At 37.9% G+C, this 23993-nt stretch overlaps 1 protein-coding gene across 1 annotated transcript in view; it reads left to right on the top strand.

Annotated features, from left to right (window-relative positions):
* Positions 1–15949: 15949 nt before the first annotated feature.
* The window catches only part of LOC127528736 (uncharacterized), a 129307-nt gene continuing 121263 nt past the window's right edge, over positions 15950–23993 (top strand). The window contains exon 1 of the mRNA XM_051929467.1: positions 15950–16094. Coding sequence (XP_051785427.1) covers positions 15950–16094 — 145 coding nt within the window. The remainder of the gene's footprint in view (positions 16095–23993) is intronic.

Below are 23993 nucleotides of genomic sequence, written 5' to 3'. Positions count from 1 at the left end.
TTTGATATTTAAATTTAATAAAACTATGTTGCATACATTGTGTGAAAAGTAGGAGGCTTTCACCCCAAACATAATCTTACAAACACAAGTCCCAAGTGTATACAAATGATTTACTGTGTAAAATACCTTCATAGGTCATTCAAACTCGTAAGGACAGGCACAATTCTTCCTTTTTCCTCTTCCTTTCTGCCTTTGTTTCTTCATCCAAGTGAGTGTTGTCCAGCTCCTTTCCCAAATCTGACCCCTGTACTGAAGTGGAGCTGCTTCCTTTATCCAGGACTCAGGAATACTTCTGGTGTCCCATGGAAGTACCTCTACGTTAGGCAGAAGTCCCATAAAGTACGGGCCATTAATCCTTTCAGCCCCCCCGACAACACCCACGGAACACAACAGTAAGTTGTCTTCTCCTGTCCTTCCATTGTACTAGCATCCCAGCCAGTTAAGGATCCTTCTGGGATGCCAGCATATCCATTCCTGTCAATTTCCTGGCTGTGGCAGAGTTCGCAAGGCCTAATTGGTGGGCCTGCCCCCTGAACAGGTAAAGAATCTTAAACCAGCCTGTCCAGGACGCCAGCCCACGTGTCTGCCATCCATTAATTCCAGAGACACCCAAGGAACCCAGTAGAGCTTCCTGTTGGAACTACAACTCCCATGCAGCCCTACCGGTGTCCAAATGAAAGCCATACTAGAAGGATGCTGCCATCCAGCATATTCAAGGAGCATATAATCTCTCACTGTCTTTTCTAATATATTGGCCTCCCAACTGGGTAATGGAACATCATCCATCCTGGCTGGAATGGCAGCCCATCCCTGCCTTCCATTATAATGGACTAAGGCAGAAAAAGACTTGGAAACCCATAATGACTCACTGTTTATTGAGGAGCATATGGGGAAGAGGTAATAATAGTAATAATAATGATATATAGTTTGCAAGGAGCACTCACCACATGAAACATAGGATCTTTTATTTTGAACCCAATTACAAGACCACAAACACACCTCAAAACAGGCAGTGAAGGATAGAACACTTATTAGGCATTAGAAACTAACCATACCTAATAACTTTTAAATCTGGTGTAACTTTGCACAGAGGATGAATTGTCTGTATTGCTATCTGTTGTTAAAACAGAGACACAGACAGACAACAAACATTACAGGACACACTAAATATACAAGCCATGGACTTTCTTTCTGTAATATTTCTTTTTTTTTGCCAAATAGTTGCTGCTCTGTATGTGAAATTCAAATTAACATGTGAATGATTGGGTGGCACGGTGGCGCAGTGGGTAGCGCTGCTGCCTCGCAGTTAGGAGACCCGGGTTAGCTTCCCAGGTGCTCCCTGCATGGAGTTTGCATATTCTCCCCGGGTCTGCGTGGGTTCCCTCCCACAGTTACTCCGGTTTCCTCCCACAGTCCAAAGACATGCAGCTTAGGTGCATTGGCGATTCTAAATTGTCCCTAGTGTGTGGTTGGTGTGTGGGTGTGTGTGCACGCCCTGCGGTGCAGTGGGCTGGCGTCCTGCTTGGGGTTTATTTCCTGCCTTGTGCCCTGTGTTGGCTGGGATTGGCTCCAGCAGACCCCCGTGACCCTGTAGTTAGGATATACTGTAGCGGGTTGGATAATGGATGGATGGAAAACATGCATCTGTTGTAACATGAAATGCTACAGAGGAAGGAGAAAACTGAAAGGATGTAAAACTCAGTATGGGTTTTGACTCTTTATCATCTTCTGAAGAGGATTGGTTGGTGAATAATACAAATTACAATTTTTAGTTTGGACATTTACAAAGCATATTAAACAAACATTATGTTTTTATAAGTATATTTTTCTCTTAGATTTAAAAGAAAAGGCAAGTAACCTGAAAAATATAGTTGTTATTAACATCCAAAGGTAATGTTGTTAAATCAAGTTAGCCAGTCTCGTTTACTGATTTTTTTTTGTGCTATCAGTACAACAAATGCTAATGCAAGTGATTATGCTTACATTCATTAAATGTAATAGTCATTTTCCAACCCGCTATATCCTAACACAGGGTCACGGGGGTCTGCTGGAGCCAATCCCAGCCAACACAGGGCAGGAACAAACCCCGGGCAGGGCGCCAGCCCACCACAGGGCACACACACACACACCCACACACCATATTTAACATATATTTTGGAAAATTCAGATACACTTTGCTATGGTTATTATTATACAAGAGAGGACCCAGACATTCCCAGAATTCTTAAAAAGTTCATTATGCAACTTACAGCAATTCCCATTTAGTCACAATCAAAATAATCCCCTTAAGATGTAATAAATAGACTTGCCATAGCCTTGTTCCATTCCTGGAAATACTTCCTGCACTCATCTTTATTTGCTGCGTCTAGGGCCTCCTGTGATTTTTTTGCTGGATTTCTCAAATTGTATATCCTTTGGTTCTCAATTTTAATTTTGGTGAACAAAAAAAGTCAACAGGGTGTGAGATCTGGTGAATACAAAGGGGGTGTGAAGCAACAACCACATTGTTTTTGGTCAAAAACTATTTGAGTGACAATGTGTTGTGTGAGGGTGTGGTGTCATGATGCAAAGTACAGTTTTATGTGTGCCACTGCTCCAGACGTTTTTTCCTGATGGTTTCCCACAGAAGTCTCAGTGGTTTAGTGTAATGTTGCTGAGTAACAACAGTCTGTTCACAGGGAGCAAACTTATTATGAGCAAGTCTGTTAATGTCAAAAAACTGATTATCATCATTTGATATAACATGATGTGACATGCTTTTTGTCAGCTAGAAGAAAAATCACCAAAGTCACGCACAAAAAAATAAGTCATAAATACACATCTCAGTCAACACAGCACAGTGCCACACAGACTGATTAACAAGACTGTAGGCATACCATACCTAGTGGCATAGTTGATAGCTACACTCTACTGTACTCCAGTGCTATTGGTATTGACCATGTCTGGGAATTTTTGGATTCTCCCCTCATATGTGACTTTCATTGAGCTTTTTTCTTTGAATTTGAGAGCACTGCTTTCAGTCAAATTGTGTCCCGGAAATATTCCACTAGAATCAGTATGTAAATCAGTCAGGCATTTTTTATCTGTTCATAAAAGTCAGTTCACTGCACTCACAGGGTCCAGTCATTTCTGAAACATACAATCAGCCAATATAAAATTGGCAGTCGGCCTTGATGACATGACCTTGTAGATGTAGGAGAAATATCTGAGTTCCCACGAGTAAATTCACGCAGCCAAGTGGAAATCATGTAAACTCCATACAGACAATGACTGGCATGCAGCAGCACCACCACCCACTGTGAAACCAAAACTTCACTTAAGAAAATAAAAATATTACAGGTTTTTGTTTCTCATTCACACAAAGTTTCAGCATTATGTAAGCACAATTCTCATTATCTTTATATAATAATAATAACAAAGAAATCAAAACATTCCACAATTTACTTAAACAAAAACAAGATCTGTAATTATTTTTTGTTTCATTTTTAACATTCGCAGAATGTTTTAGCATTATGTAAGCCCAATTCCCATAAAAATAAAAAAATCCAGCTCAAGTAGCTTGTTGTTATGTTTGGTGTGGCACTGGCATACACACACATCTGTCTGCATTTATCTATTCACCCATCCATTACCAAGTTCAACATGTCTCTTCAGCACAAAGCACAAGCCTATAATAAGGGCACTAAAATAAAAGGAGTGTTTTTTTTTAATATTCACACATTGTGTAGGCCCAGTTCCAACTACCTTAAAAATTTAGATCCAGCCCAAGCAGGTTGTTGGTGTTTATGACTAGCACTGGCAATAGTGCACATCCCCACCTGTCTGAACTTAAAACCCAAGTTACTGGAGAATTACAGATGCAGGCACAAGGAGAAAATGAAAACTCTGCACAGTTTCCTAACTGGGGATTTGAACACAGTAGCTTTGAATATATGCGGCAACATCAGTAAGCAGTTAATCCAGTTTTGTGTGATGTTGGATGTAGTCATGTTGTTTGCATTAAAACGGATGCACTGTTGCATACAACAGATAAAAAATGAGTAAAAAAGGATTCCATAACCAAAGCAAAGGAGCAAAGGTACATTCTGGAAAGAGGAGCGACACATGATTGGCAATAAAAGTGGCCATGCATTTTGCAGTACAGTTTTGACATACTTGGTGTCCCAAGCTCTTTTGGGAGCAGTGCTGCTCAAGAATAGATACTTGACCCTCTGTAGGCTTTCGAAGAAAGTGGCAAAACCAAAGCAGGCCTGCCACAAGAGGTTGCATAGTGGGTGACAGGACCTCTTCATCATATTACAGTCCAACTATATTAATAACCAGCAAAGGTAACTTGACTGTCAGAGCCAATGCTATCCAATGGTACCCACTTTTTCCATCTGACAATGTTGTCTTTATTGTACTATTGTTTATGATAAATCTATTCAAGAATGTGGCATCTTCCATCTCTAAGGAAAAAGCTGAACTCTTTGGTAAAATTGACCCAGCACCACTAGAATGCAGACCAAGTTTTTTTTTTACCTTATACCATACAAGATACCATCCATGGTGGAGAGTGATCAGTTACCACTGGTAGATATCATAATGGAAGCCTTGTTCTCAAGATGTTAATGTAGTCACAATGCCTTTCTTAGTATATGATGAAAAGTGTTGGTATAGGCACTGTTACATTCTATCCTTTGAACTGCAGGCCAGTGTGATCGCCTCATGAAAACCAAAGATTTGGCCCCAGTTTTTCTTCCTGTGACCATGTAGTGCAAAATGCTGTCTAAAAATAAATGGTTACATACTGTATATTATGAGTGTCACAGGCAATTGATTTACTTGATTAACTTGATTTTAAAGACCCTTGATTAAATTTACCTCTGAATAATAGGAGGAAGCATCACAAAGTGTCAGTGGTTTGGAAGCTTGTCATGTTAAAATACAATGTGCTTTTCTGTCAACAAGTTAGCACTAAATTGTTGCATTTAGGTCAGATTAGAGATATTTGATTGGAGAATGATGCCTGTTCTTTTGTGAAAAAAGGTGGTTGAGAATCTGTGAAAAGCTAAAGATAACCTTCACCCAATCGGAATATATCACAAACAATGCTGCCTAGACCTGAAAGCTAAATTTCAGCCTTTTTATTGGATAAAATTCTGTTTGTAATTCAGTAAAACTTCCTTTTTCCATCTGAGCCTAGAGTCGTCTGAGCAGTGGCCATTTTGCTAAGGTGTAAAAACAAAAGTGAGTTGAAGTAACAATGGAATATAGTGTTTTAACTATAAAATCCTGTACATCAAGTATAACTTAGTATTTATCATCTTATTTACTTGAATTATCATGAAAATAATATGTAAATTACTCAATTACCAAGACAGTCAATAGTGATAGCAATAATATATAAGCTATTTTGTGTGTAAGTCAGAATTTGCACTTAAAATGTCCATTAATGTAAATAAATGCAAAAATGCTTTATTATTTTCTTTACACAAAAACATTTCAAGTGTATTAAACAGTGAAGCTATATTAAGTACTCTAAATTGCAAGACACACATAATTAATAGTAAAATGAATGGCGGGTTTTGCATAGTATGTTATGCTTAAACATCCTACAGCTTTTGATAATGACATAGTACTTCATAGAGTTGGAAAGGGTATGATGATGGCACAAAAACCCACTACTAACTGACGATTGATCCCTCAGCAGAGATACGCTACATTTACTAAAAGATTACAAGGAGTGCCACACTGCTCCCAGTAGCTGTACTCCTTGAAATGGAATGGCTGGGACGCGCACTTAGGACACTAGGAATTACAAACAGCAGGATCTACCTCTCCTCTCCTCAGATAGTTGCTGACTTGTGACAGAGCTTATTTGCATGGCTGTGCATTCTTCCGATTACTTTCAGTGACACGTGCTGTCTCTTGAGAGATTGCTCAGTGTCACCTCCTCTACCCTAAAGTTATACATGGATGGGACATGTTCTTAGTATGGTGGCAATTACAAGCAGTGAATTTTACTGCTCCAGCTAAACAGCCAGCTGCCAATCAAGCTTCTTACCTGTGTCTGCGCTTACTTGCATGTGTTGCCAGTTACATATGTGCTTGTTTGTATCTGCAAAACTGCCTTAATCAGAGACTTGCCTATACAGTGACTTGCAAAAGTGTTTGTCCTGTTTTGTCACATTACAGTCCAGAATTAAATTGGATTTTCATATGGATTGTATGCAATGGACTTAACAAGACGGCCCAAGTTGTTGAAATCCAATGAAAATAAAATACCTTGTATATATATAAAAATAAGTATAGTGCCTTATGAAAGTATTCACCATCCCTTAGTCTTTGTTCTGTTTTGTTGTATTACAATCTGGAATTAAAATAGATTTTTGGGGGATTAGCACCATTTAATTTACCACTTTGATGGTTATATTTTTTTATTGTGATGCAAATAATAATTAAGACAAAAAAAATAGAAATCATGAGTGTGCATACAGTACGTATTCACCCCCCAAATACTTTGTAGAGCCACCTTTTGCTGCAATTACAGCAGCAGGTCTCTTTTGGGAAATGTCTTTATTAGCTTCGCATATCTCACCACTGGGATTTTTGCCCATTTCCTCAAGGCAAAACTACTCTAACTCCTTCACGTTAGGTGGGCTGCTTTGGTGTACAGTAATCTTCAAGTCATGCCAAAGATTCTCAGTTGAACTGAAGTCTGGGCTTGGACTAGGTCACCCCAAGACATTTAAACATTCCCCTTTAAGCCACTCCATTGTATCTTTAGCAGTAAGTTTAGGGTCAGTGCCCTGCTGAAAGGGGAACCGTCATCCTAGTCTCAAATCTATGGCGAGCTGAAACAGATATTTTGAAATAATTGCCTTATATTTAGTGCCATCCATCTTTTCCTTCAATCCTGACCAATTTGTCTTGTCTGTGAGAATGAAAAACATCCCCACAGCATGATGCTGCCAACACCATGCTTCACTGTGAGAATGATGTTCTCAGGGTGATGAGAAGTGTTGGGTTTGCGCCACACATGGTGTTTCTCATGATGTCCTAAAAGTTCACCAGAGAACCTTCTTCCATGTGTTTGGGGAGTCCACCACATGGTGCTGGTCAAACATGTTTCCTTACTTTTTCTTTAAGCAATGGCTTTTTCTGGCCACTCTTCCATAAAGCCCCACTCTGTGGACTATACAGCTTAAAGAGGTCCGAAGGACAGATATTCCCATCTCTGCTATGGATCTTTGCAGCTCCTCTAATGTTATCTTTGGTGTCTTTGTTGTATCTCCTTGCCCGGTCTGTGAGTTTTGATAGGTGACTTTCTCTTGTCAGGCTTGTAGTAGTGCCATATTCTTTCTGTTTGTTTATAATGGATTTAATGGTGCTCCATGGAATATTCAAAGATTTGGATATTTTTAATAACCCAGACCTGATTCATATTTCTCCATAACTTTGTCTCTGACTTGTTTGAAATGCTTCTTGGTCTTCATGTTGCTTACTTAGTGGTGTTGCAGAATTAGGGGCCTTTCAGAACAGGTCTGTTAACACAGATATCATGTGACAGAGTATGTGACACTTTGCACACAGGTAGACCCTAATCAGCTAATTATGATTACAATTAACTAAATATCTAACATTATGTACATATCCATAATCTTTCTAAGTTTGCCTCCTGAGTACAATTGAGAGTATGTGCACATTGTACAAAGCTTTACCAACTGCATATGCCATAGAACCTCACAAGTCCTCTTCAAGTTTTGATGGTGACATCACTTGTGTATACAAGAAAATAATTTTGAACGGTTAGGAAAGGCATTGTTTAAAGTTTTCTGCTGGCACAGTGTGGAGAGAAAAGGAGGAAAATGGAGCAGTGAGATGAAAGAATGAGAAAGGTGTTATGAATCAGAGCTTTGACAGTAAATTGCAGGATTTAATCTTCTTCCAGTAACGAATGAGGGAGTAGATGGCATCTGGTTAACAGTAGAATTACCAGAGCCTACAAAAAAACTTGTAGATCCGGCCCACCTTAAATCCGTTCACACCTCTCCCTCAGCGTCTTTTGTCCTGTAAATGTGCCGATTAAGACAAGCAGCCTGCTATTCTATCCCCCGCTGCCGCAGACCGTGCACAAACTTCTCCCAGCTCATGCCTTGATTGATTATCTGGGAGTGAAGTACTGGAGTTTTAGAGTGGAAATATTAGATCATTATTTGGAACACATGCATTTCATGTGTGTTCCGTTTCTATAATAATCTGTGTAAACACATTGTTAAAACAGAAATGTTTGTCATATTTTAGTAGTAAATGACAAATCATCACATTCAAATGTTAACAGTTTAACCCTTTAACCGCCAACTCCCTAAATATTCCCCACGCCAGGCGAAATCTGAACAATTTTCGTTTTTTTACTTTTTTACATTTTTTTTACATTTTTTACATTTATTCAAGCAGTATTGACCACTAAATGTTGTGCAAGTTGCCAGTGTACACACAAAATCTATAAATGTAACCTGAATTCTCAGCTAAGCAAAACATCTTGATACCAAACCGTGCCCTTTTCAATGGTAGATACTGTCGAAACTGTAAGCGGCCCTTCCACGACAATAAACTTTCATCAACTGCAACTGACGGTCCTGGCATGTAGGGCAACTGAAATGCTTCAAATAAATGATCAATCAAAGGACGTAGCTTGAACAAGTGGTCGCGGTTTGGATCTTTCTTATCTGGCTCGTTTCTGTTGTCATTCAAATGAAAGAATTTCAGCAGCAAAGAGAATCGGTTACGTGTCATGACAGCTGCAAAAATAGGTGTTGCATACATAGGATCTGTAGACCAGTACATCTCAATATCTGGTTTTCTGATTATTCCCATCAACATCAAAATCCCAATGAATTTTTTCATTTCGTTTTCATCAGTGTCAAACCAAGCACGAACACGGGAATGTGGAGGTAAATTGGGATTTTTCTCAATAAACTGTGCTGCATACAGATTTGTCTGATGAACAAAATGTCTGATCAAATCAGGTGACACAAACAGCTCATAAAACTGCTCAGCAGTGTAATTGTTTACATCAACAATAAAGCCACACGTTCCCTCAAACGAATGCAGAAAAGGTAGTTCACCACGGGCAGCAGCCCAGCTGAGATGCTGGGGATACACCCACTCAGCGCCGTCATCCGATGCGTCTTCATTCACAGTATCATGCAGCGCACGTTGCTGCTCATCACTGTTGCTAAAATCTTCTTCAGAACTGCTACAATCATGATCAGAACTGTTCAAAATCGCCTGCAAAGCCTCACTTGAAGTCAGTTTACGTTTCGCCATATTCACAGCTGTTACATGCGAATCACGTCACATGACCGGCCAAAACAACCACAGACTTGTCGAAATACAACGTAGTAATAATACCCACGCCAAACCGTCAGTTATACTACTTGCCAGGCATTCATATAACCACAGGCAAATGTGCCGGATAATTCCGGCAGTATGGCGTTAGCAATAAAACAACGGTGCCGGATATATCCGGCAGAGGGCGGTTAAGGGGTTAAACACACTCAAGGACCCGTCCTTCCTACATTTACGACGTGTGTACCTGTTGCAATGCGCACACTTCTTTCTATACTGTGGTTTCTATTACACACCTGAAAGAAAACCTCGGTTTACGAACGTCTCTGAACACATACAAATCGGGTTACGACCAAAAAGTTTGCCAAACTTTTGCATCTGTTCACGACCACACACTTGGTATATGAACAAGCCAGTTTCCCTTTCGGTTTGTGTGCGCCGATGATTTCGTCATATTGTCTTCCGAAAAGATCACGTCTCGTCTCCCTAGTCTCCCTCCCAGGATTTTTTTTCATAATAGAGAGATATCACTACATTATGCCAGTTTCAATTATTTCTTTTTTCCCAACTCCTAATTTTGGGATAAGATTAAATTGATTCCTTACTAATACACTGCTGCATATGCAAAGAGTTAAATATTTTGGCTGGATGCGTTTGGATTACGGTGCTTTCCATTTGAACACTGACGGCAGCAGGATGTGCTTATCAGCTAGATTTAAAGGAAAGATGGCCCTTTCTTGTAAAAAGCCAGTTTGTCTTTAGTTTCATGTTCTGTTGAAACAAAGCACAAATAAATGTTACAACAAAACAGTACTGTCTTCACGGTTGGTGTTATAATGCTACAGGAAAAGATGAGGTTTATTATAAATGAAATGCTAGAAGTGATGATCCCACATTTTGACGTATTAGCATTTCAGACCTCTAGTTGTTGTTCTGGCTAGGATTTAAGTAAGAGTGGCAGTGACACATTTGTTCAGTTAATATGTAAAGGGCAGTTTCCAATTTGCACATTGCAGATTAGCTTTAGACACCTTTGTTCTTACAGCAAAACATGGAACATACTTTTGTCCTGAATATGTCAAATGATGTGTTTTAATACCTACATAGATGGTAATCCTTTAAGGTTTATTGGCCCAGCTAATATTGCTTCCAAATTGGAAAAAGATGGGCTGAAGAATGGAAAATGTTTGCATTTTGTAATAGACTTGTTTATATCCATGTAGATCTTATTCTGGGCAGGTCCCAGCTTAGCTGAAACTTAACTCCTAGGAAAATGATTTTTTTTTTGTGGAATAGTCTGACATTTCTAAAATGCAAATAAAAAAATTAAGGCCATAACTATGACATAAATAAAGGGCAAAGAGAGGGAGACTTCAATAACCATCTCCATGCAAAAGCCAAAAATTAGTAAACTTCGGTTTTTTTATTTTTATTTTTATTCAGAACAAATTCATGTCTAGCAGTTATTTGCTACAGTTTCTAGCTGGGTATTCTATTTAGAACTTCATAATTTTGGAAAAAGGATTATTTAGGCAGATAATATAGCCCTAGAGCCAGGATCACAGACTAATTTGTACAAGTGGCATGAGATAGCTGTTTCTCCTCACATACATACGATCCTATGTAAGTTTGTTGTCATTTATTGGAGTTCTGCCCATTTTCATGAGTTTCCTTCAAGAAGTCCAGTGTCACATCCCAACAACATTCAATTGGATTAATGAACTTGTGCATGTCCATCACTGCACTCATTGACAGCTTAATACTAATCTCACAGGGCCAGACGTGATTCTCGAACGAGAATACACATCTGGGGACAACAAAGTAAAAAGTTTGTAGTGAATAGTGGCAAAATTGTTTTAAAGCACTGCTAGGGTTTCAAGGAGAGAGCAAAAGATACTGAGAGAAAATAAAAAGCTAAAAGCTGCTGTTATCCATTAAGGAGCTCAGTAGCAAAAGGTAACGGACGTTTAATAATTAATTTGCACAATGAAATGAGCACTGCGATAGTGGTGACAGACAGATACACACACACACTCACGTAGACAACCGCAGCTACTGGATGTAATAGGTTCTGCTATGATATCTGCATGTCATTTTAATTATTGCATCACTGTATGACATAGCAGTAAACAGAGTTTAGACAAGCATTGTGGTCTGTGAATATATAATGTGTTTAAACGCTACAACTAATTTGTCATGGCATATTTGCATTTCTAATCAGATAATAATGTTAACTTCTTTACTTCTTGTGCATTAGGGGTCTGTGGCAAAACAGTATTTTAGAAAAAGAAGTGCTGCTCAGGCTTGTGTGTGTGGGTGCACGCCACTGCAAAGCCGTGTGGCTGCAGGGTGTTCAATGGGGAAACAAGCTGATTGCTTGTTGACACGCAGGCATGATTGGCTCAGTCGTTCCACATTAACATTCTACAGATTGGTAAGCAAAGCACCTGCAACCACAAAGGTATAAATGAACCAGAGTAGAGAGAAAGAAGAGGAAAGTAAATCGAGATCAAGGGAGATGGACAAAGTGGGTGCAGTGGATAGGAGGCATGGCTGTCGGGAAGAGACCCTGCAAGGAGTGCCAGGAATGGCACTCCTGAGTTGCATCACTCCTGCTCAGCATCCAAGGAGCAGGAGCAGCCAAAAGGGTTTCAAGAGTCATCCTACAAAAGCCTAAGAACTGTGGTGGGACATTGCCTGGCTGAGGTGGCAGGGGCACAAGCCATTTAATTGAGGACTGGGCTTCACTGCAGAAAACTGATGGTTGAGCAGGGCAACGCAAGAAGGACACCAATTTTGTCTCATTGGTTTTGTTCATGATTTTAACATTCATTTGGATTATTTGTAGCTAAGAACACTTATTTTTATCGTGGATTATTTACTTATTTATTTACAGGAGACTGCACTGCACTATTTACACATTACCCGGATTGTACAAAATAAAACTCCCAAGACATTTTTTGCATCAATTTTGTTGTTGTGTGTCCTCATTTCACTAGTCCATCCTCAGTTTCATGACAATCGATGTCCTAGGTACAGGTGATGCCAAGGCTGCGGGCATTTGTGCATCACAGTCTTCAGTAGCAAAAAACTTGTTTTTGAAATGTGGCAAACTCCTGAGTATGTAAATGTGCCTTCTAGAATTCTTTCACTTTATAGTCATAGCTCCATGAAGCTGTCCATTTTTAGGTCCTTAATCCCAGTCTGAAAACGGGAGCTGTTTATTTATGTGAGAGTTGGAGTTACTTAGTCCAGTGGTATTAGAAGCCACGTCATCCTGAATTCTCCACTCTGCATATATGAGACATTAAATTTATGAGTAGTTACTGTGCACATTTGGCAGAGCATCACTGTAAAAGAGAACATGACATTAGGGCACCTTGGACAGAATTTCAATGGGAGCGGATGGGATGTTGTAAACTAAAACCACTGTCTTGCTCTTCTTCTTCTGCACAACTTTCACGCTTTTCTGCTTTGAGTCAGATACGTTTTGTGTGGTTTTTTATGTCTTATTAGGACTCGGTTACCATCTTTTTGAAATGTTTTCTGTTTAAAGACAACACATTTTGTAACTGTCACAACCAGGCACATAAAAAAGTGCTAGGGTTACCAAACCTTTAGCTGTGACAGTGAGATGGCCGAAGAAAAGAGGATGTGTTGTTAAAAATCTGTTATAGGCCCAATTGCTAACGTGAAAAGAAGGAGCTATTCAAGAAGGGCCTGTGTCAAGCTTTCAAGAATTTGCTACATCCACCTGACATAGCACAAGCCAGGTTTAACTACCTTTCATAGGCACAAATCACAGAACTGAAATCAAAATATCACAGAATAAAACATTAGCAGTTAAAAAGGAATTAAAAATTAGCTCAAATTGAAAAACTTGACTTAAAAAGATAGTTTGGCTTTTCTAAATATATATCAGGACAGTTGACAAATTAAATTGCAGGCCTGTGAGGAAAAGCCACCAGGACTCTGCCCATATGAGCATCAGAGATAATCATTTGACAGTGTCCTGTGCTCTCATCATGTGGTGACCCAAAACACAAAACGAGCTCAAGCAGCAAGAGCAAGCCATTTGGCTCATACAGACATGCCGTCCTGCAAGTAGGTGTACAAATAAGCAGCTGCAAAGGATTTTTATGTCTTGACTTTTGATGACTCATGATGATTAGTAAAAATGAATTACGTTACTATAGAAGAGTGACTGAAGAAAAGACAACAAGGGTAGTTGAAGGATAGCTTACTGCTTTTCCTCATATTTGTAACCCTCCCTTCCACATTAGTTTGTGCACATCCTAGACGATTATTACGATGAGCTCGGTCATCTTTGTGGCCTGCTATCAGTGTGTATTAGTCAGCCCTCCCACTTGTCCTTCAGAAAGGCATTGGACTTCAAAAAAACAAGGCTGACTCCCCAACACTGACTCATCGTGTAACCCTCAGAAAGACACTTGAGCTGCCTATGCTTAGGTTATGGAAAAACATCCATGTAAACAATTGTAACATCTTAAATGCTTGTTACTTTGTATAAAAACTTCAACTAAGCATTTTTGTGTTCTGTTAATTTTGAGGTCTTTTTATTCAGTAAAATTCCTTTCTTATTGTATAGCAGACATATTTGAACTTTTGCCATCTTTTTCTTTTCTCGCCTCTGCAAATGGGGGTTTGATTCCTTTTGTATACTCTTAATATGCCACGCCTTCGCCTTTGAGAATGAGGCGTGAAGCAAGAGTTTAAACTTGCAAAATATTATTATCTGTGCACACTGTCCCTCCATGCCTGCACCGGCTGTTGTCAGAATGGGAAAGATAGTAACGTTTGAACATTTTGTCAGAAACTGGGAGTTTGTTGTACTTGACTACAAAGCTACACGTTGATGTTCACCTTGCTGCCAGGCCCAGAGGGTCAGAAGGTATATGTTGGTGGTACTTTCCTGATATCTATCTAATGGTTTTGCTTAAATTTTTCAGACCACACCGTAAGATATTTAACTTGGCAAATCTGCTTCTAAAGAAAGAGCTTTGTCATCTCTTAAATATAAAGTAGATAGGATTTTGTTTTAATTTTTGGTTTTATTTATTGGCATGTTTCATTAGGTGAAACTGTGTAATAACTTCCAGTGAAATACCTATATTACAGTATTATTATTTTTTTGTATGCTATAAGTGCTCCTTTACAAAACTGGATATTATTAAACTAATCATCTTGTCTTCAGGAACTGATGGATAAATGTTTAGATCTTTTTGAAGTGTCAGTTACTAACTAGTCAGTTAGAAACTAAAAGCATTTACTGTTCTGGATAACTGATTGCCAAAGACAGGTCACATTTAGAATTATTAAAACTCTTGCAACTCTGAAAGTAACCAGGGGGAGCAGGATCTGCCAGAGGGACCTGTCACCTTTAAGGGATATGTAGGATTCAGGGTCACTAGATGCCACTAGAGGGAGTCCAAAAGTGGTTTTGTTGCATGTAAGTGTAGCAGGTTTTTTGGTTTATTGAGTTAAAATTTAGGAAGAAAGCTTGTGGTAGTGGCTCATTACCAATGGGAAGAAAAGTCAGAGATTCAAAAGTGAAGTTAATTATTTATGTAACTATTTTGTTGCTTCTCAGAAGAAGGTTTGTTTACAAGATGCTATTCTATGCATTCCAGGCTAGAGAGAAAAACTACATTTCCATTTTGAAACTTTGCTGAGCTTGACTAGTGGGACTCATTCACAAAGATGTTTTGTTTTTATTGTTTAGTGTAGTGAATGATGACACAATTGTTCTTTCTCATCAGATCAAATTTTCTTAATATATGTCATCTGATCAAATTTCTTAATATAAATGCCAAGTAAATGCACACTTAAAATACATGCCCCCTTGACAGTGTAGTGTCATTGTGGCTTGAAGACTGTCTTTATCATCCTTGGGCACAAATCAAGAAGCAACTCAATTTTAAAAATGCCAATTAACCATCTTTGGAATGTGGGAGAAAACCAGCTTTCTACAGATACACAGGTAAAATGTGCAAATACCATCTGGGCAAGGCTGGAATTTGAACCCAGGCCTCTGTAGCTGTGAGGCTGCAGCACTGGCCCTTGAAATTTTGTGAATATAAAATATTGTATAAAATTGTATGGTAGTATGATTAGATTTTACTTCTGAAAATTGTATTTCCTTTTCTTTTTTGTTTCAAATGCTCTTACCTTTATTGTACATTTCTTGGAAAATCTTTTAATTCCAGAAAAGTATTTTAGCAGTAAAGCAAATTTGGTTCTTCCAAACTGGACATTAAATCTGTACTCAGCATTACCATTAGGCACTTTTTAGTTGGCCAGAAACCTGGCCCAAGCTGAATTGCATAGCTTTAAATCTATTCTGTTGACTTTATTTAAATGAAAAAAGACAATTAACTCCAGGGGGACATTTTAACTCCATTTAATGATGCCTCTGTGATTAATTCCCAGCCCACTTTACAGTTTCTTTGCTGAATGCAGTTCATGGCTTGCAAAGAGTCCTACCCAGGTATGTTATATTTTTCACCTTCCAGTCCATTATCTAACATTTCTGTAAGATAATAGACTGTAATAGACAAGTATGAAAGAATTACTGTTCTTTTCAGGTAATATAACAATGTATGTAGATGAGCTCTTCCCAGAGAAGTATGGCATACTGTATATCAGGGTTGACTTCATGGACTACACTTTTGTTTATGACATGGACATAAAACATATTACAGTCCATAGGAAGCCTGAGCCCTTTAAAGCAGCTTTGAGAGGTAAGTGATATTCAGGCTTGGGTGGGATATAAGTACTGGACATGCTTCTGCACACTGTTGTGCTAGCACAAGAGATGTAGAGACTAGAAGATGAGATGTTTTGAGAAATGAGGCCAAGGTCGTAACCAGAAAAGACAAAAACACTGGTGTAAACCTAATTGAAAACAAAAAATGTTAGTGAAAGAAGTGAGTGAAAGAAACATAGCTTAGGATCTTAGGGTATGCTATAGAAATTGCAACAAAAAGAGTTTTTAGGCTTGGTATCCACAGTCTCAGATAGTTACAGGACGTCGGGGTGACCTTTTGTCTTGTTGCTTTGATGACATCATAGATGAGCATGTTCAGGTCATTATTAACAAGGAATATAGCAACAGTTTATAATTCTAGCTGAGAAACAAAAAGCATTGGAAATGGCACAAAAATATTTACAGCATTGTAAATAGTATGTGATTCAAAAAGACAGAATCTGCATTGAATCAAAACATAAAATAGATTAATGCCACACTGAAACACCCATATATGGAGCATGCTAATCAACCTCATACATATGCAGTCACGATATTGCAGAACTTCACTAGCTGGTAGACCAGCCTCTCCTTTCTGACACATTGAGACCCCTCCACCTGCATTCAAGAGTATCTGATTTTGTTCCGCAACACAGAGTGCAAGATCATGCGGAGGTCTGGGAAAGTTGTAAGGTGTCAGCGTCTGAGTGGGTAACTGCTATCACCTGGCACATGTAATGATGTGAATCTGAGTGGGTAACTGCTATCACCTGGCATATGTAATGATGTGAATGCTGTTACAATGAGTTGTACAGCCCATATGAATCATTGAGGTTTCTGCCAGGCACCATCACGTCCGTCAAAGCTATTTGATCCAGGGAACTAAGGCACAATGTTTGCCAGTCACATTCTGAATGACTTGTGCATTAACTGAATGTAACTGCTTACATTTAACAAAATTCAGTTACTTTCTCGCTAGGTGCCCTTATTATGAGTTCAGTAAAGTGTTCTGATTACATTAGTAGAACCAGACACTGCCGCAGATTGAATTTTTAACTTGGCAAAAGCATGTTTTTTTTTTTTCTTTTTTTTGTACTTCCACACCATATGTAAACAGGATGTAGTGCCTCGTCGGTTGCTTAATTGGCCTCCAGGTACAGTAGGCATAATAAAGTGAAGCTTGGCTGAGATATTCTAAACCTGTCAGCCAGTTCCCTGAGACGTGCCAACAGGTAGCCTATACAGTAAAAACTGATGAAAAACCAAAAAAGTTTTTCAGTACACATATATAGCATTGGCCCTCTTAAAAGGGAACTGAAATACAGCCTGCATATCATATTCATCGTTTTTGTGGTGTAATATGTTTGTCACGTCAAAGCACATTACAATAACGGCTCAGTGATATAAATTATTATATGTGTGAGTCGTTATTTAGTTGGTTTGGCTGCATTTCCCTGCTTGATCAAGGATGTCTTAATTTCACATTTTCTCCAAAACATTAAGTTTGCATGGGTCAGAGTTGCCATAAAAATAAGCAGGTTTCTCTGTCAAGTTTGTGTTTGTAATATTTATCGGCAACTCCAAGTTGGTCCGGGGTTGTGTGGGAGTGTGTCCTGGTGCAGACTGATGTCCCAATCGTAGTTTGTTCCTCTCCTGCTCCCGATACTACTCGGGTAGAGTAGACTTTGGCTTACCCTCACCCCATATTAGACAATGCAGGTTGAGAAATTAATAAACAAATAACAATGGCAGACGACAGTTCATAGCACTTGATCAAGTCAAAAATTAAAGGTAGTTTTACACAAATCTTTCAAAAGTTAACCAGGATGGTAAGTGACACTACTACATAGTTTCCTTTCAAACCTTAGAGTGATTTGGTGGGCTAAGACACACCAGATTGTAAACCCCAAGGTCGCCACTTCACTTATAACTGCTTACTCATTGTATAATCCCCAAATAGGTCACTTACCCTGCCTGTTATTCAAATTTAAAAATATCCTTAAACAGTTGTAAAATATCCTGATCTTGTTAGTCACCTGGAGTGAACTTGTCAGCCATATATACAGTTATTAAAATTTTGACTAGAAGTTACTTTTTGACATATTACGTGAACTGGCAAGAAACTTCAACAGGAATTTAATGACTTCAGGACTCCAACAAGTTGTCAGTTCGTCAGAGATCTGATCTCTGATAAACCCAGGAGACATCTGCCTGAGATCAACCTGGCTGCATTTCAGTAAGAGATGGGTCACGTTCACCACTCACAACTTCCTGAAATCCATATAAACATTGAAATTGCAACATTTTGGATTTACTACACATACCATACTAAAAGAGCAGCTGTGATAATGTTCATATCGACCTACCTGTGTAAGTCTATCTTTTCCACAGTCTACCTGATCAAGAGCAGTCGTCACAAATTTATCATATACTAGGGGGCTTCGCCTCCTGCTCGCTTCGCTCGCCAACCCCCGTATTTGGTTTTCCGGATACACACTTTTAAGATTTCAGAACTTCTGTAAAAACAATATTTGTAATCTTGCGAGTCCCAATATGCTGAATCTTTTTTATGAGGTCAGGATAGGTTTCTCTGTTTGGAATTTCAGCATAGACAGAACGATCTACATCATCAGCATTTAATAATTTTTTTTTTACAAACTAACAAAGTAAGTAGAGTTCTGCATTGGACTCCTGTCTGTAAAGTCGTGCTATTTTCCTCTCACAGTTCCAAAAGTACATGGGTTTACCAAGGTGATACCCCAGCTTTTGTCTAGGTTTTTGTTCAAGGGCTAGACAGAACTTTTTTGACTCCTGGGGTAAATTTAGGTTTTTAAATAAGCAGACAGATAAATATATATACATTAACAAAGTAACCAATAAATGCATGTGCGGTAAACTCCATTTTTGAAATTCTCAAGATTCTTTATTTGTCACATGCATAGTTATACAGGACAACACGCAGTGAAATGCATCCTGATCCGCTTATCAAAAACTGTGCAAAGTTAGAAGAATATCAGTTAAGATTAACAAAAAGTCATAGATTGAAAGATAACAGTATAGTAGAACATAATAAATAAGTAAAATTATGTGAATAAAGTAGAATTAAGTGTTAAGGTGCAATAGTGTAGTAATTATTGTGCAAAACCAAAGTTACACTGGTGCATAGTTAAATGAGGCAGTTTGTTTGTTTGCGCTACTGCGATCTTTACTTTTTTATATTTTCTAATTTTCCTACTTTCATATCCTTTAACTTTCTCCACATGTGTATAGCGCCAGCTTTTTTTTTTTTTTTTTTTTTTTTTGAGCCTTTCTAATTTCCCTGGTTTCATAGTCTCTAACCTGCTCTGCATGTGTTTAGCGCCAACGTTTGTAAACATCTCTATGAAGTTCTACTTTGTCTTTTACTCACTGTCATTTAATTCTGAGCCGGATTGGACATGCTTTTTTTTCAATTCCACTTGTTCTGGGCTGATAATTACTTTCCTTATTTTCTGAATTTGCACCTCGATTATTCTTTTTTGCTCTTTTTTCTGTCCAACGCATTTCAGTCTCTTTGCTCTCTGCTTTTCTTTCTTCTTCGTTTAATCGTCGACGTTTCATTTCTACCCTATTCATTTCATTTCTACCCTATTCATTTCTACCGTATTGACCTTATACACTTTATATGCACTGAGAGCCCTGGAGCTATGTGTGCTACATGACTGCCTTTACACTACTGATTTGTTTTTTTTGATATTGCTTGTAAGTAGGGTGTGTCTTGCAAGACTCTCGTTCTATGTTCCCGTGAGACGCACCGTGGCAGGTCTCTTTCGTCTCGCGGGCCTTTAAATTATCTTCCGAGAAAGATCACGTATCGTAGACTATCAGGACAGGGGACAGGATTGAGTGTAGCTACAAATAGGGCCATAAAGAATCTTTATAAATAAAACAATTTATTTTACAAATGTGGAATGAAATGCTCCTAAGAGTACAAAAGGAAGAAAAGGCAATGACTTCAAAATAGGGAATCCCAATAGCAAAGATAGCCCGACAATGAAATTCAAAGAATGGTCAGAAGATAGACCAAAAGGTCACTAAATTCCAGGAAATCACAAGAGCAAAGAATACATATTAAAGAAACTCACCACACCATGAGGGCATTCTCATTAGGCTACCATGGACTGTGGGTTTTCCTCCACCTTTATTGGGCTGAGGGCAGTCCCATGGCTGTCATGGACAGGTGAACCACCCACAGAACACAAGGTCCACATCTCCATAACTGCACAGTAATTGGACATAATTCAAACTTCAAGCAGGAAGACCACTATTCATGTGATGAGTAAACACACTTTTAGTGTTTGTCACCCTGTTGATGAGCATATTGTAGTATAGGCCACAGGCAGAGGTGCTTTGGATGCAGGGAGGATTTTATAATCTATTCATAAAACATTCATGTCATTCAATTTCTTTCACAGTTTGCATAATCGCCGAGGACTTTATAAGGCACTTCACATTAAAAGAATAAAATAACAAAAGAAATGTTCCAATACGTAAGTAGCAGAGCAGAAATAACAAATTAGTAGAGCTACACAGAATGAGTAAATGGAAAAAAATGACAACTCCCCTAAGTGATGTGATATTTTGACTGTAGTGAGAATTTAATCATCAAGACATATTTTAATAATTAGGGATTATAATTTGGAAAGAAGAACAGAAAAGGGGAGTATGATACAACTGGCAGGCAAATGCTTTGTCTTTGAAAATCAAATGTGAATTCACTAATAACATTCAAAATTAGTGCACATAAGTGATCAAGCTAGTGTAATGATAGTGAAGTAATGCATTTGACTCTAAATATTGAAACAATCACAGACTTTTTGGGTGGTCATGAAGGCTTACGGTGGAAAAAGATTAAGTCATACAAAGAAAATATAATTGAGTTAAAACAATCATTACTGTCTAGGAGTAAAGTGATGTAAAGATCTTTGCACACTCTTCTAGCTCTTCTTGTTTTTTCCCAGTGTATGGTGCAAACATTATGTTTTGTTTAATACAAGCCAACGATTTTCCTGTGAAACAGCTTTAAAATAATTAAACTGTTATGCTGACATTTGAGGTTGGCCTTAACACAGAAAGCACTGAATCATAAGTTTTTTTTTTGTTTTGTTAAGTCTGTTGAAATCATATGTGATAATTTGCACTGGGTAAGAAAGTAAAGAAGGTCCCAGTGAGACATTGGTAAAGGAAAAGGAAGGATAGATGGGTGTGCTGTAAAGAAAAAAGAAAATGTGTATTCTAGCAGAACAAGGTAAAATAATAAAAGAGTCCTGCAAGTAATATTCTGTGTTTTTCCCTATTTATAATTACATATACACTAGTATAAAAGTACTAGAAGTCAATGGGTTTATTTATCTTAGTTAAAATTAAGTGAAACACATTTTGTTTGACATTTTAAAGTTTATCCATTTATGAAGTCATCTAGTAGTTCTAACATGGAGCTTAATACATGCCATTTAAATCACTCAAAGGTTCCTTTTATTAAACTTCTACCTTTTGTAAGTGCCACTTTCCCTTGCTGATATTTTGCTTTTATCATTTTGACCTTCTTAAATGTTGAAAGGTTTTTGAATCTGGCCTCATGCAAGCTTCAAGAAATGCACAACACCACAAAGTGCACTATTTTTTTTTTCTTTCATTTCTCTTAAAAGATTGGTAAGGGTTTAGAGTCTTATATGTTGCTCAGTTTACTGAATTAACTCATGTATATTGATGAATAAGAACATGGAACAATTCTGTTGCTACAAGTTTAACATGTTTTATAGTCCTTAGCCTGAAAAATGACTAGATGAAATTAAACCATAGTGGACCAAGATGGTAACTACCAGTCTGGTGAGACCCTGCTGAAGGCATCAAAAGATAAATTAGGAGTCAATGTGTATTGTCAGGACTCCCTTTTACTGATCAATATCTCATTTTCTAATGTCAGTTATTATCTGTTTCAGTTTCTTGTTAGTTAGCAATTCACACTGTCTTAGACTTTATCTATGTTGAAATATTATGTTGCCACACAACGAAATTCGATGATACGAGTGTCTAAAACTTTTACACCATAAATTTAACTTGTTAATAGGTTCATAGTGTCATTATTGTCACATGTGCAGAGTACAGTGAAATTATTACTTGCTAATGCTAAAAACATGCAACTTGTCACCACTATTCTTGAGTGCCATGATTAATATGTATAGCTACGTTACCTCAAAATTGTCTTCCTTACCTGAAAAACATCTGAACATATTTGTCATTTACCTCCACTATGCAGAATAGTATTTACTATTTTTGATAATTTTGCTGAAGCCTTTATCCAAGTCAGTCTACATTTATATAATTTGAAATCTGTTTATAGTTTTTTAAACAAGCAGCTTAAGTGACACACAGTGAGGCAGAGGCAAGAACTGACCCGTCAGCCTTGTAGTTTTAGACACTAGACCCTATTGCCTAAAAACTATATATACTAATAAATGTATTTTTCTTTTAATTTTTGTCACCAAAAAAAGAATTTGGTAGATTTGGTTTGTTTGTAGAATAACTGACATATTTTCCACTCTAATAAAAAAAAAAATGTCAGTGATTTCTGAGATCTCTTTTAATATGAGCCCCTAATTAATGTGTGCTCAGTGTTGCACAAAAACCTAAGATCTGTTTTATAGCATCTATCAGAGTTCACTGTTCTGCACATCAAGGTGGCCTAGTCTCACATCCAGTGACAAAAAGATTGGTTAGGTCTCCACTGCATAGTAGTAATCTCTGTCCCTGGAGCTTTGGTCTATTTAACCCCACTACAACATCTTTTCCAAAACGGATGATGGTCAAACTATCTTTTTGTTGGTTGAAATATCACAGTAGGTGAAATAAAAGCTGTTTTAATAGAACCACTATATTTTTTAAGTAGAAAATTATGTGCAAAGACAACTGAATTTGAAATATAAAATAGAAGGAACTTCATCTAACACAATCCACCAACATGTAAGAACAGCACTAGCATTGAGCATATTTAGTGACACCAATTCCAGTAGTATGTTCAATGCAGGTGTTTGTCTCTGTCACACCAGAGGGCACTCATTTAGCAGTAAACAGTAAAGAGTAAATTCATTAAGCTCATTACAAGATAAGAAATAAAATATGTCAACATAGTAACACTGGAAAAGGTGCATTTTGTTAAAGTGATAGAGGGCTATGCAATGCAAATTTTTAAAATCATACTTCTACCCATGTTTCAAAGTTTTAAAACTTCATTCTTTGCTACATACTATTAAGTCATGTTCCATGACTCTCAGGGGGGATGCTTATCTCAAAGTGCTAATCAAGTGTTGTGTTATGCACAAGATAAATCAAGTCTTTGTCCAAAACTGTGTCATATGGTGGAAACTTGTGACAAAATCAACACATTTGTTATTGTTTTCATTTTAAGTTCACTTGTAACTTTATTTGTTTGCAAATGTCAGCCAAACTTGTAATTTGAGAACCATGCATGAGTGATGAATCAGTCCCAATATGCACTAAAACCTACAACTATCCTTTGTCATTGACAACAATGACAGATAAACACCATATATAGTAGCATGGTGACGTGTTGCACATTGAATAGCACAAGCAAGTAGAAATTTCATTGTACTCGACACATGTGACAATAATGACCCTGTAAATCTAAATAGCTGATTTTCATCTGGTAGTTTGATTCGTTATATGAGTCTTTTCAAAGCAGGCAGTGTTTCTTTCAATTGCCTCAACCAGTACAATCTAGTCAAATGTAAAATTCTAATAACAATGATTCAGATTTGTGCAAAAGACATGCTTTTTTCACTGTCTGCTAACACCTGCAGTGCTAAAATAAAGTTAAGATTGGATCCTGTGAAAT

The sequence above is a fragment of the Erpetoichthys calabaricus genome, chromosome 1, assembly GCF_900747795.2.
Source record: "Erpetoichthys calabaricus chromosome 1, fErpCal1.3, whole genome shotgun sequence".
Lineage (NCBI taxonomy): Eukaryota > Metazoa > Chordata > Cladistia > Polypteriformes > Polypteridae > Erpetoichthys > Erpetoichthys calabaricus.
This window is presented reverse-complemented; position numbering and strand designations above follow the sequence as displayed.